Consider the following 12,517-nt stretch of genomic DNA (forward strand, 5'->3'; position numbering starts at 1 on the left):
TTTTGTTTTTAAATAAGAGTAAAATGTTAGTTTATAAAACGTTTATTTTATTTATTTACTTTCAAACATTTAATTAAAATTTACCCTACAATTTCAATATATATTTTAGAAAATTAGTTTTAAATAGTTAAAAATTATTTTTGAGAATAAATAATAAAAAAAATAAATAAAATCAAAATAAATTAATGTATATATAATTATATTGTAAAAATTAAAATAAATTGGTGTTAATTTAATTCAAATAATTTCGTAATCAATACAAATCATATAATTTTTTTTTTTTTTTTTGGAGAAGATTAAGCAATATGATAAATAATATATTAGTTTTATTTGATTTTGTCAAGTTTTAAAGTACCATTCCAATGCAAATAATTCATTAGTTGATGAATTATTGAAACTTAATCATTCACACCTTTACTCTCTATTTTATTATCTTTTTTTTTTCTACAAAATTTGTTTCATAAAGAATTAAATATTAGTCAATTTCCAAATCACCACTTTCTATAAATATATATTTATAAATTAGCAATTGACACCCACACTGTGAAATAAAGTAAAATTTTTAAATTTACAATTCATTTATTTATTTTTATAAATTCCCATTACTGATTTTGTGACTAATTTATTAATATTAACATTATTAAATAAACTATTATATTTTCATCTCTTATACAATGTTGGTGGTCATTGTTATCATTGCTCCCAATTCTTCCACTATTATGTTAGACATAATTATGAAAAAAAAAAAAGCATTTATTAAAAGGAAAATAAAACAAAAAAGTGAAAAAGTTATCCATAGGGATAAGGGTTAACAAAACTTTATTAATTAAAATAACAATTTTGGAAATAGTAACAACTATATTAAACTATAAAATCAATTTTTCTACAAGTTTCTGAATATCGAGCAGTGATTTATAAGATTTTATTTTAAATAAACTCAAAATCATCGAAATAAAATTATTCTTCCAAAATCTTTGAAAAAGAAATTTTAAGATTTAAATTGGTACGCTGATGAAATATTTAGGGGTAGAAATTGTTTTTCCCCTTTTCTTAAATTGCGAATAATTCATACAATCAAATCTCGATAACGATTCCTATTACGTCAATTTGAAACGAGCAAAAATCATACTTATCTTTGGGAATTAGATACCAAAAGCATTATATTCATATTGTGGAAGAAAATGTCATATGATTGGAGGAGGCATTACTTATCAACTTCAAGTATTTTGACTATACATATAATATATAGTTGATGAAGAAGAAGGCAGAGCAGCCACTGGAATATTACTTTATTTTATTAGATGCAGAGAGGCAGATGATGAAGGAACTCCAACTTCCCTCCTCCCTCCTCTCTCAGTTGCCAGAAATTCCCTTCCTTCTTCTAAAAAGCACCAAACAGAACGAGGGGGGGCTAGTGGGTAGTGGGTTTAGAACAAACAAACAAGAACAGTAAAAGATGAACAAGATTCATCGAGGAACTTGAATACCTGATCACACCAGAGGCCTATCCAAAATTGATTCCTTGTGCTAGTGGTAACTCGTTCCCATAGTTGATGGTGCTGCAAAATGAACATGAACATGAACAGAATTGGTCAAGATTGGGTTCTAATACAACAATACAACAAATGTCAGATTCAAGCAGAGCTAGACGGTTTGGATTTAAAGATCGGTTGACATCGACTGTTGTTGGAGAGCGATTCCGCTTACATCATCTCTATTTTTTACTCACAATCTCACTAAGAATGTTTACTTTCTGTGAGATCCCACATCGGTCAGTTGGGGAGGAAAGGAAAACGAAGCATTCTTTATCCCACATTGGTAAGTTGGGAAGGAAAACGAAACATTCTTTATAAGGGTATGGAAACCTCTCCCTAGCAGAGGTGTTTTAAAGGGAAAGTCCAAGCATACCGCTCTACCACTACCAAATAGGCTATGTGACTGGTTATTCATATATATATATATATATATATATATATCTCGAGAAGGCAGTCGTGTTGCAGATCCTTTGGGTTTTAAGGGTTCATTCTATTGCTTAGTGGTGGCTTTTTCCCTTTTCTTGCAAACATATTTGCAACATATCTTCTTTTAGCATATGTTGAATTGTTCTAAATTCTGTGTATAATACTTTGAGATGGAATAGACGATGAAGAATTGATAATCGGAATGATGCATACCAAGTCGAGCGTCGCATGTACTGCTTCCACGAGTCACTTCCTGCTTCACGACCACCTCCGGTGGCCTTTTCTCCTCCAAAGGCACCGCCAATTTCGGCTCCATTCGTTGGTATGTTTACGTTTACAATACCACAGTCACTCCCATGTGGCCTGCAATGAGTTAAAAACTTGTGTATGACATAAACCATTCAAATGAACTCACAACTACTGAAAATATGATAATCACAGTTGAACAACAGCCAAGGGTATTGATAGAAATTGTGTTGCATAGCTTGAAAAAGCTTAAAACACTCACCCAGTCCATTTGAAGATGATCTCGGGTCGACGTGTGAAGATAGAACTGCTTAACCCTTGCGGCACGGAGTTGTTAATTTCAATTGCCTCTTTCAAAGTCTAGGCAAAACAAAAATATTCACAATTATGATGTTGTACTCCGAAAGAACTCCTAGAACTTATGAATGGAGTCAATAGTTCACCTTAAATTTCATGACATAAAGAACTGGTGCAAATAATTCTTCCTTCACAACATCTGCACTCGAAGAAATTTCGACGATCGTGGGCTGCACAAAGTTGCCCTCTGATTCGATAACCGAACCTCCAATCAGAATCTTTCCTCCCTGAACATGGCAAATACACAAACTAATTTAGAAGATAACATCAAATCGTGTGGTTAAAGCATCACAAAATCACACACACAATATGCTAAGCTTTTGCACCGTCCACGGAGTGTGAATCCAAAATCATACAAGGACACACGAGGTCGAAAAAGAAGCTGAATAGAGATTAGAAGCAAGCAAGTTTCGTATCAAACGTGCCTGAGACTTGATGTTCTCAATTCCCTTCTCAAAATTCTTCCTCGACTCTGACGTGTGCAATGGACCCAGCAAAATACCCTTCTCAAGAGGATTTCCAATTTTTACTTGTTTGTATACATCAACTAATTGTTCAAGTACTTTCTGATATATGCTTTCATGGAGCAGCTACAAGACAGGAAAATACAAATTCCCAGGCTTAGATACCTTCATTTTCAAATAAGTTCGTGGGAAATATAGAAAAGTATACTACCAGCCTACGACATGTAGTGCATCGTTGTCCTGCAGTGCCAACAGCGGCGAACAGAACAGACCGAACAGCAAGTTGGATATCAGCATCATCCATGACAACAATTGCATTATTTCCACTTAATTCAAGCAAGCATTTTCCATATCTCTCATTTACAGTTTGCTGAACCATTAGACCGACCTATACTCGACACACATTATTGTTCATCAGTTATCACGGATCTAATAAAAACAAAAAAAACAGTCTCTAAAAACAACATGAAAAAGAGTCGAAGTCTCTAAAAACAACATGACAAATTTACCTTGGAACTTCCAGTAAATGAAACCAAAGGAATACGCCTATCTTTTGATATTGCTTGACCAATTTCAGCACCACCGCAAAAGGATGTGAAAATTGCACCAGGTAAATTATTCTTCTCTAGAACCCCAGCTATCAACTTCGTCATGGCAATGGTGATTAAGGGCGTTGTCGGAGCGCCTTTCCTATAATAAACAATGCAGCCAGAGACATGATATTGTATATTTCATGGTGTATAAAAGATTCAAATTTTCAATGACTATATACAACAAATGAGTATGATTAGAAATACTCTTTTACCATATTATAATCTTTCAATTCTAAAAAGTTTTAGGGGAAAATTAAAGAGATAACTAATCAATCTTAATTTTTTAGAACAATTTTTTAGCTTAAGACGAGCTATGCCCCCTCCTTCCTTCTTTGCTCCTCCCCTCCCCAGTTTAGATCATTTTCCCTCCTTCCCTCTAAAATGTACTAACAAAAACAGAATAAGAAGTTTATAGCTCACCAAACTACACAGTTTCCACAAACTAGTGCAATGCAAGCATTCCAACCTGCATGGCAACAATCAAGACAAGATTACAGATGTCATCTTCAAAGGGATTGCAGTACATATTGTATTGAAGTTAATTGGTATTATCTATGAAGTTATAAGCAAAGTACAAAGAAAATATTTAATAGGAATTAAACCATTCTTGTAAGGAATTTTGAGAAAAAGGTAAAACTCTTTGTAGCAATATAACATTTCTAATACAGGTGACTGTGTCCACGTGCCTACCTCTAAGTACAAAATTGAATGCAATGGAATATCGTAACGATCCATCCTCGATATTGATACAATATAAAGATATAATCGTGCAATTTCTAAGTTGCGTGACTTACCAAGAACAGCACAAGGAAAGTTGAAAGCTGTAATAACACCAACTATTCCAAGAGGGTTCCACATCTGTACACAGAATTGACATTCAGAAAGGAAAAATTATGACAGACCTTACAGATGAATTTAGAAGAAAAAAATTAGACATATAAACGCACCTCCATCATTACATGATTTGGTCCTGTTAAAAAGTAAATGTGATTAGAAATTCTATTTGCAGATATTAAACATTAGAAACCCAATGAAATATCAATTCAAGTTTAAAGGAGGAAGAACTCAGAAAATAGATAACACCGAATGATTTGTGATATCCAAGTTTAGCTTACGCTCGGATGGTATTACTGATCCGTTCAGTTGACGACTTAGACCCACAGAAAAGTCACACATGTCAATAATTTCCTGCAATAACACTTCCATTATCAAAAGGGGGGAATCTACAGCATCATATTGTGAGATATGGCACATTAACACATTTACACACAAGGCTGAAGAAGCATTAGACGGATAAATGATATAACCCATCAACCTGCCTATGGGCCACCGGCCATCAGCATGTGCACATAAAAGTGGCATCCAGCCAATAATGTATGCAGGCTACTGAAAAGGAAACATACCTGAACTTCTCCGATCCCTTCGGGGAGTATCTTTCCCATCTCAAGAGACACAAGGCGACCAAGCTGATGGAGTTTGGCTCTTAGTGCATCCCCTATCTGTCTAACAATATCTCCTCTTTTGGGTGCAGGAACCTGTAACAGATGAAAAGCAAGCCAGGATAAGGCCAATTCTGAAGCTTGGGAAGGATGTGCCATCAACATTATATAAAACAACAGGCCAACGAGAAATAAATTCGATTCAATTTGATTCGTGTCAAGGCAATCTAACCTGCATCCATATTTTTGCAGCTTCATTGCATGCCTGCAAGCCCTCCTCATAATCTTGAGTGGAAGCCTCCACTACTTCAGCAATTATCTAAGTAAAAACGAGACAATTTGTCTTGTTAACATTAAACAATAGTACGTAAATTCAACAATCAGCAGATCCATTTAAGAGTTCAGATGCTCCTCATCACTACTTTTACTTCTTTTTTCTCATTTTATCCACAAATTGATTGTGCTTGCAGGGAATGTTCCTCCCAGCAAACATGATTAAAAGACAGCCAACAGCCAAAAAGATTATAAACTAATGGACATTCTTCACCAAAATTAAGCCAGAAATATCTACATAACCATAAACGAATGTTCTTCAGCAAGAAATGAAACACAAATTATGACGAACTACACATTATAAATCTTTTTAAAAAGAGAAGAACAAGAGATACGATCGGTGTTGCGAAGGTTTAATCAATAGAAACCTGATTATTAGCAGGGTTCGAAGAGGAAACTACAGGGCCATTTCCCTTCCAGGCGCCATTGACGTAACACCCCAAATTGCGAGGACCAAGACCGATCTCACTGAAAAACTCATACTCCTTGGCCAATCCCATCTCTGCAAAACTAAAATCTCTCTTTAATCAAACGAGAAGTTGAACAGCAGAGAGAGAGAGAGAGAGAGAGAGAGAGAGAGAGAATCAAGAAACTTAATGGGAGATTCGTAATGTTCTTAAGGAATGGAATCGATTACCTGCAAGAAGTTAAATCCAGCGAGAAATGGAAGTTTTGGCAGTTTATGGTACGAATCTGATCGTCACTGTCGAGAAATTACAATAGAAAATGAACAAATGCAACCAATAAATATCACAGAGACGTGAAAGAATCGAAAACGTTTAAGATAGGGATGAACACAAGTCATCAATTTTTATAATTGCTTTAATAACCTTTATCAAATCAACGATGATGTGGCTCTCTGCATCTCAATCTGATCTCCTTTCGTTAACCATAACAACAACCCTAAAAAGGGAAGAAAAATTAAACTTCGCTTTAGGGAATCATTTGCACGCAAAAGTCCATCGATTACTGAGAAAACTAATATTATACAGGAAATCAACAGTTTACAGATCGATTTCGATTTGGAAATTGCTCGCATTTCTTGAAACTTACCTCTCTTGACTGAAAGATTTTGTAACTCGTAATGAATTTGATACAATCTGCTTCGCAAATGTGCAATGGAATGGATTGGTTGTTACTCAACGAGCTCGATGGTTCAATAAATAGGAGATGCGTTCTGTACTTGTCTTCTTCAGCTAAATTTTCTCACTGAATTGTGCGTTTGCCTGAAACGACATGTCGTAGTTTCCTCAGGTTGAGTGTTTGCCTCCGTAATTTTATCGAAATTTCTTTTTTATTTTTTAATCATAACCTTTATGAAACCATATATTTACATTTATGTGAACTAAAACATTTTAAAATATAATGATAATTATGCATATATATATATATATATATATATATATATATATATATATATATATAGATTAAAATTTTAAGATTGTTATATAAACTATATTATAATATATTTATATTTATAAAATATGGTTGGATTTATTATAATATTTTTACGTCTCTTTAATATGAATTATAGTGAAAATGCAATTATTTATTAAAAATTAGTTGAAAGGAATATTTTTTAAAATATTATTGGAAAGGAATATTTTTTAAATATATATTAAAAAAATGAGACATTTGATTTTTTTTATTATTATTATTTTTAATTTGATCCCAATATTTTTTCTTCGAGTATAACGGGAATAAAAAAAACTAAAAATAAATGGATAAATCAATGGTGACAGCGCCAGTGGTCCAAGATGGATAATCCTCGATTCATATGTCATTCCAACAATGATGTCGTGCTTCCGAAGCAGTATCATAAGTTGTCATTTACTAACTAATAGTGTGAGCGTAAGAACTTTTTGAGGATTTCGTCAACTATAATTTGTATCTCGAATAAATAAGATGCTTATAATTCAATCTCCCACCGCCTCGCTGCTTAAATGTTGGGTTGAAATAAAGTACTAACATTATTTTTTTTATAATTTTTTTTTGTGTATTAATTAATTAATTAATTATTTACAAATGGTTGAGTCTAAATATATAAATATTATCAATTGAAAAAAACCTCTCGTCTATAAATATATGAGGCTTTAAGTAAATGAAAAGATACGTGAATGAACTGATACCACATATGAATAAGAGTGAACAAGAGACGCTGAGAAATACTTTAAAAAAAAATTGAAGTTATTATGATATGAACCACGACCAAAGAATTTCCATACCTCAAGGTCCAATTACAAGGACGAGAGTCAAGAAGCTACAACAAATCTTATACAGTTATATTCAAGTTATGATGAGCTCATCAAAGGAAATTCTAGAAGACGTTGGAAACCTCCCTTATATGTTATGCAAAGTTGAGCTTTAAGACAAAAATGAATTAAATGCACTTTAAGTTACATTTAATGAACTCCGCTGAATTTATCAAATAGTACGTGGATGACTAATAAACACATTTTATTATTTACATTATTTAATTATAGTTTAACTACTTGTTGTCGTATTTAAGCTAGTTTAAGCTAGTTTTAAATTAGGAGTTAAGATTATATGGTAACCCACATAGGTTACTATATTCCACCATTAACTAACCATTTTAATATGGAGGTCATGAGTATTTCTAATTTACAAGCCCATTTAATTTGGGAGTTATGTATCAGGTAGGTTAAGGTTTGTAAAGGCTATATAAAGCTTTCTTTTCTTTGATTAGACATCAGATTTTGAAATTAAGAATATAATTTCTATTTTAGCTTTGTTGAGAACTAAACTTACTTTGCAAATTCTTGTGTTTAGAATTTGCATGTAGAGTCATTTAAGTGGTATTGATCAAACCTCTTGTGGAGTGATTCGAATCACGAGTTTAGAAACGAGTTTTCTTTACTCTTGATCTTGATCATCAAGGTAATCCGTTTCATAGTTTCCCTTGTGTTGATTTCCATATCATATTATCTATACCGATAAGGTACATATTTCTTTTAGTGGTTCAATTATAGTATCTCAAAAGTTAATTGCGCTTCATCGAAAACAATCTATAAATTTTTTTTACAACTATATCAAAGTTTAATCATCAATTTGATTTTTTTAAAATTAAAAGTTTAATTTATCATGCATTGTATGTAATTAACGATCATTTTTACCTTAATTATTGATGATATAATAATACTTTTTAATTTGTTTAAAATGGAATATGAATAAGTCGAGACCATATTTAAATAAAAATATTTTAAATGATATAAAATTATAATTAAAAAAAAAATAAAAATTAAATAATTATCGCCTATATCAACCATATGCATTTTTTAATTTCACCTCAACTACTATTTCATGATAAGCCGTTTGCGTGTAAATGTCCATTTAAGAAATATATATATATATAAAAATTATATAGGTAGAATATTATTTTTTTAAGAAATATTATTGAAATTATTACGATGTTTTATATATATATTTTTTAATATAAAGTATTTGTTAAAAAAAATATTTAAAATGAATATATTTTAAAAAATATAAAAGGAAAAAGGCGGGGTTTTGAACGGACCTAATAATGTAATAATTTAAAATCTGGAAAATAGAAATAATATTTTAAGATGACACATGGGACTCGTGAAATACGTAACCCAATCGCGTACATTAATAATAAATCTATAAATAGTAATTAAAAAAAAAAAAAGAAAAGAATAATCTGACGTGGAATAAAGTGGGCCTAATAAAGTTGCAATAGGTTTATCGTATTTATTTAAGTCTCCAGTGGGCTTCGGACTTCTCATCTCCAATCACAGAACAGGTTCTTCAATGGCGAATTTCCATCGATGTTCTTCTGTTTTCTTCTTCTTCTTCCTCTGTTTTCTTCCTGTAATTTTCTCTCGATCGTCGGATAAACAAGAGACTTTCATCGTTCACGTTTCTAGATCGGAGAAGCCTTCTCTGTTCTCCTCTCATTATCGCTGGCACTCGTCAATTCTCGATTCACTCTCTCCTTCTTCTCGTCCGAGGAAGCTTCTTTACAACTACGAACGTGCCGCTAATGGTTTCGCCGCACGCATCACGGATGCTCAGGCGGCGGAGCTGCGTCGTGTTCCAGGTGTTGTTTCGGTGATTCCGGATCGGATGCGTCAGCTTCATACGACTCGGACGCCTCATTTTTTAGGTCTGGCGGATAATCTAGGGCTTTGGCCTGACACTAATTATGCGGATGATGTGATTATTGGCGTTCTTGATACCGGAATTTGGCCGGAGCGGCCGAGTTTCTCTGATGAGGGTTTGTCTCCGGTGCCGGCGAGTTGGAAAGGAACCTGCGAGGCTGGGGAGGGATTTTCGGCTACCACCTGTAATCGGAAGATTATTGGTGCGAGAGCGTTCTTTCACGGATACGAATCTAATATAGGAAGACCGCTTCACGGTTTGTCCGATTTCAAATCTGCTAGGGATTCGGACGGCCATGGAACTCACACGGCCTCTACGGCTGCAGGTTCGTTCGTTAAGAATGCTAGTTTTTTCCAATACGCTCGTGGAGAAGCCAGAGGCATGGCGAGCAGAGCTCGTATCGCTGCCTACAAGATCTGCTGGGAATTTGGTTGTTACGATTCTGACATCCTCGCCGCTATGGATCAGGCGATTGCCGATGGAGTCCACATCATCTCTCTCTCAGTCGGATCCTCGGGCCGTGCCCCTGCGTACTATAGAGATTCTATCGCAATCGGAGCGTTTGGCGCGATGCAGCACGGCATTGTCGTCTCTTGCTCCGCTGGAAACTCCGGTCCCGGTCCTTATACGGCTGTGAATATCGCTCCATGGATCCTCACTGTTGGTGCATCCACAATTGACAGGGAGTTTCTTGCCGATGTGATTCTTGGAGACGGTAGGGTTTTCAGCGGCGTGTCTCTCTACTCCGGAGATCCTCTTGGCGATTCTAAGCTTCCGCTTGTCTACGGTGGAGATTGCGGTAATAGGTATTGTTATTCTGGATCCCTCGATCCGTCAAAAGTTGCCGGGAAAATTGTCGTGTGCGATCGAGGAGGGAATGCCAGAGTCGCCAAAGGAAGCGCCGTGAAATCCGCCGGCGGTCTTGGTGTGATACTCGCCAACACGGAGGAAAACGGCGAAGAGCTCTTAGCAGATTCTCATCTTATTCCGGGAACAATGATTGGAGAAATCGCCGGTAACAAGCTTAGAGACTACATCCATTCGGATCCGAATCCATCTGCTACAATCGTGTTTCGAGGAACTGTTATTAGCGATTCGCCGCCGTCTCCGAGAGTCGCCGCCTTCTCCAGCCGTGGTCCTAACTACCGAACGGCGGAGATTCTGAAACCGGACGTTATAGCTCCAGGAGTTAACATTTTGGCTGGCTGGAGCGGCTACAACAGTCCGTCTAGTCTAAGCATCGATACTCGAAGAGTTGAGTTCAATATCATCTCTGGAACTTCAATGTCCTGCCCTCACGTCAGCGGCGTCGCTGCATTGCTCCGGAAGGCTTTTCCGACATGGACACCGGCAGCAATCAAATCTGCTCTGATCACCACTTCTTACTCCTTGGACACTTCCGGCAGCCCAATCAAAGATCTCTCCACCAGCAACGACTCAAATCCGTTCGTCCATGGCGGCGGCCATATCGATCCCAACAAAGCTCTGAATCCAGGCCTGATTTATGATCTCAATCCTCAGGACTACGTTTCATTTCTCTGCTCAATCGGTTACGATTCTAGACAAATAGCTGTTTTCGTGAAGGATTCTTCATTCTCTAACCTATGTGAACACAAATTGAGCAATCCCGGCAATCTGAACTACCCATCATTCGCGGTCGTGTTCACTTCCAACGGCGAGGAGGTTGTGAAATATACAAGAACTGTCACAAATGTAGGAGATAAAGCCGATGCTGTTTATGAAGTGAAAGTAGAAGCCCCTCAAGGCGTTGAAATCAGTGTTCTTCCAAACAAACTGGAGTTCAGCGCAAAGAAGACAACACAGTCTTATGAGATTACATTCACCAAAATCAGTGGATTCAAGAACTCAGCAAGCTTCGGATCAATTCAATGGAGTGATGGAAGTCACATCGTTAGGAGTCCAATTGCTGTCTCATTCAACACTGCATCCATAGCTTCGATGTAAGTATCAATTATTGGTTTTGAGTTTTGAGTAGGATCTTTGAGAGTGCAACATGCTCCTCTTTCTGTACAGTACAATGTTAGGAGATTGCACTGTTCATTTGGATTGTTCTGAATCCTTCCATATGAAACAATATATGAAGCTTTATAATAATCTTCCCTAATGGGTAGCGTAGCTTCATCTCTGAATCTGAAAATTATTGGCTTCATTTGATGATCCTCCTCCTCCTCCTCCTCCTCCTCCTCCTCCTCAAGACAATCTGAGAAACCGTTTTGGACATGTTTGGAATGAATTTGTAGCAGGATCTTAGTCTTATGAGGTTAATCTCTCCATTAAATTAGATTCTTGCTGCTTGATAGTTGAAATACAGTTGAATCAGGAGGGGGGAGCCAGACTGAAATTTCATCCTTTCTCTAATTTCTTGAATTCTTCTGAAGCATTGGGATGAAATTTCATCCAAGTTCTGTTTGGATGGAAATGAAATTTCTGCATACTTTCCTCCCCCCCTCCCTCTCTTTAGGGCTTTCATTTTTCAGTTTCTTTTTGAAATTGATATGCTTAAAGCTAAATGCTCCAAGTCTCTAAGTATTTGGATTGGGCCATCTAGAACACCTAAGAAGTAAGGTTGCATAAAAACCAATGGATTTGGTTATCAATTCTTTTAAACCTCCTTCCTTCTTATAGTTCATGTTTCATTTTAATTTTGATTTTAGTTTTTGAAGAAGTTGTGCTAAATTTTATATGATTTCTTCCATTTCTTCTTAATCCAAATGAATCCAAATCCAAATTTTACATGTTTTCTTCCGTTTCTTCCTAATCCAAATCCAAATCTTAATGAAAGCAAACGAATATAGCTCTGACGATCAAATAGAAATCTAGAATCCATATTCAACCTATGCTCGAACTATCTAGAATAATTTTTGTTATCAATCCTTTAATCGTTCTATTTTATATACGTACAGTTTCAAAATCTCTCATTTTAATGAGTTCTTGATGTCTCTTTTCATGCTTAGTGATCGTGG

General features: G+C 35.4%; 1 protein-coding gene and 1 pseudogene across 5 annotated transcripts; one reads left to right on the top strand and one right to left on the bottom strand.

Annotated features, from left to right (window-relative positions):
- Window positions 1–1,142: 1,142 nt before the first annotated feature.
- ALDH7B4 (aldehyde dehydrogenase 7B4) lies at window positions 1,143–6,595 on the bottom strand. Of its 5 annotated transcripts, none has more exons than XM_087129338.1 (18): window positions 6,447–6,595; window positions 6,224–6,296; window positions 6,031–6,096; window positions 5,762–5,895; window positions 5,293–5,379; window positions 5,025–5,156; window positions 4,737–4,809; window positions 4,569–4,591; window positions 4,416–4,479; window positions 4,042–4,087; window positions 3,538–3,718; window positions 3,240–3,416; window positions 2,990–3,154; window positions 2,651–2,791; window positions 2,470–2,567; window positions 2,175–2,324; window positions 1,488–1,559; window positions 1,143–1,381 (listed from the first exon to the last, which is right to left on the bottom strand). In XM_087129338.1, exons 4-17 carry the CDS (start codon window positions 5,891–5,893, stop codon window positions 1,505–1,507), a joined length of 1,524 nt encoding a protein of 507 aa, XP_086985464.1. In that variant the 5' UTR covers window positions 5,894–5,895; window positions 6,031–6,096; window positions 6,224–6,296; window positions 6,447–6,595; the 3' UTR covers window positions 1,143–1,381; window positions 1,488–1,504. The 5 variants fall into 5 exon arrangements, with proteins under 5 accessions (XP_086985464.1, XP_023548675.1, XP_023548677.1 ...); XM_023692907.2 differs by having other exon boundaries at window positions 1,143–1,396; XM_023692909.2 differs by having other exon boundaries at window positions 1,143–1,411.
- Window positions 6,596–9,139: 2,544 nt separating this feature from the next.
- On the top strand, window positions 9,140–11,675 carry LOC111807089 (subtilisin-like protease SBT1.4 pseudogene; annotated as a pseudogene).
- Window positions 11,676–12,517: the final 842 nt, after the last annotated feature.

The sequence above is a fragment of the Cucurbita pepo genome, chromosome 12 (assembly GCF_057944985.1).
Source record: "Cucurbita pepo subsp. pepo isolate OVF chromosome 12, ASM5794498v1, whole genome shotgun sequence".
NCBI classification, from domain to species: Eukaryota; Viridiplantae; Streptophyta; class Magnoliopsida; order Cucurbitales; family Cucurbitaceae; genus Cucurbita; species Cucurbita pepo.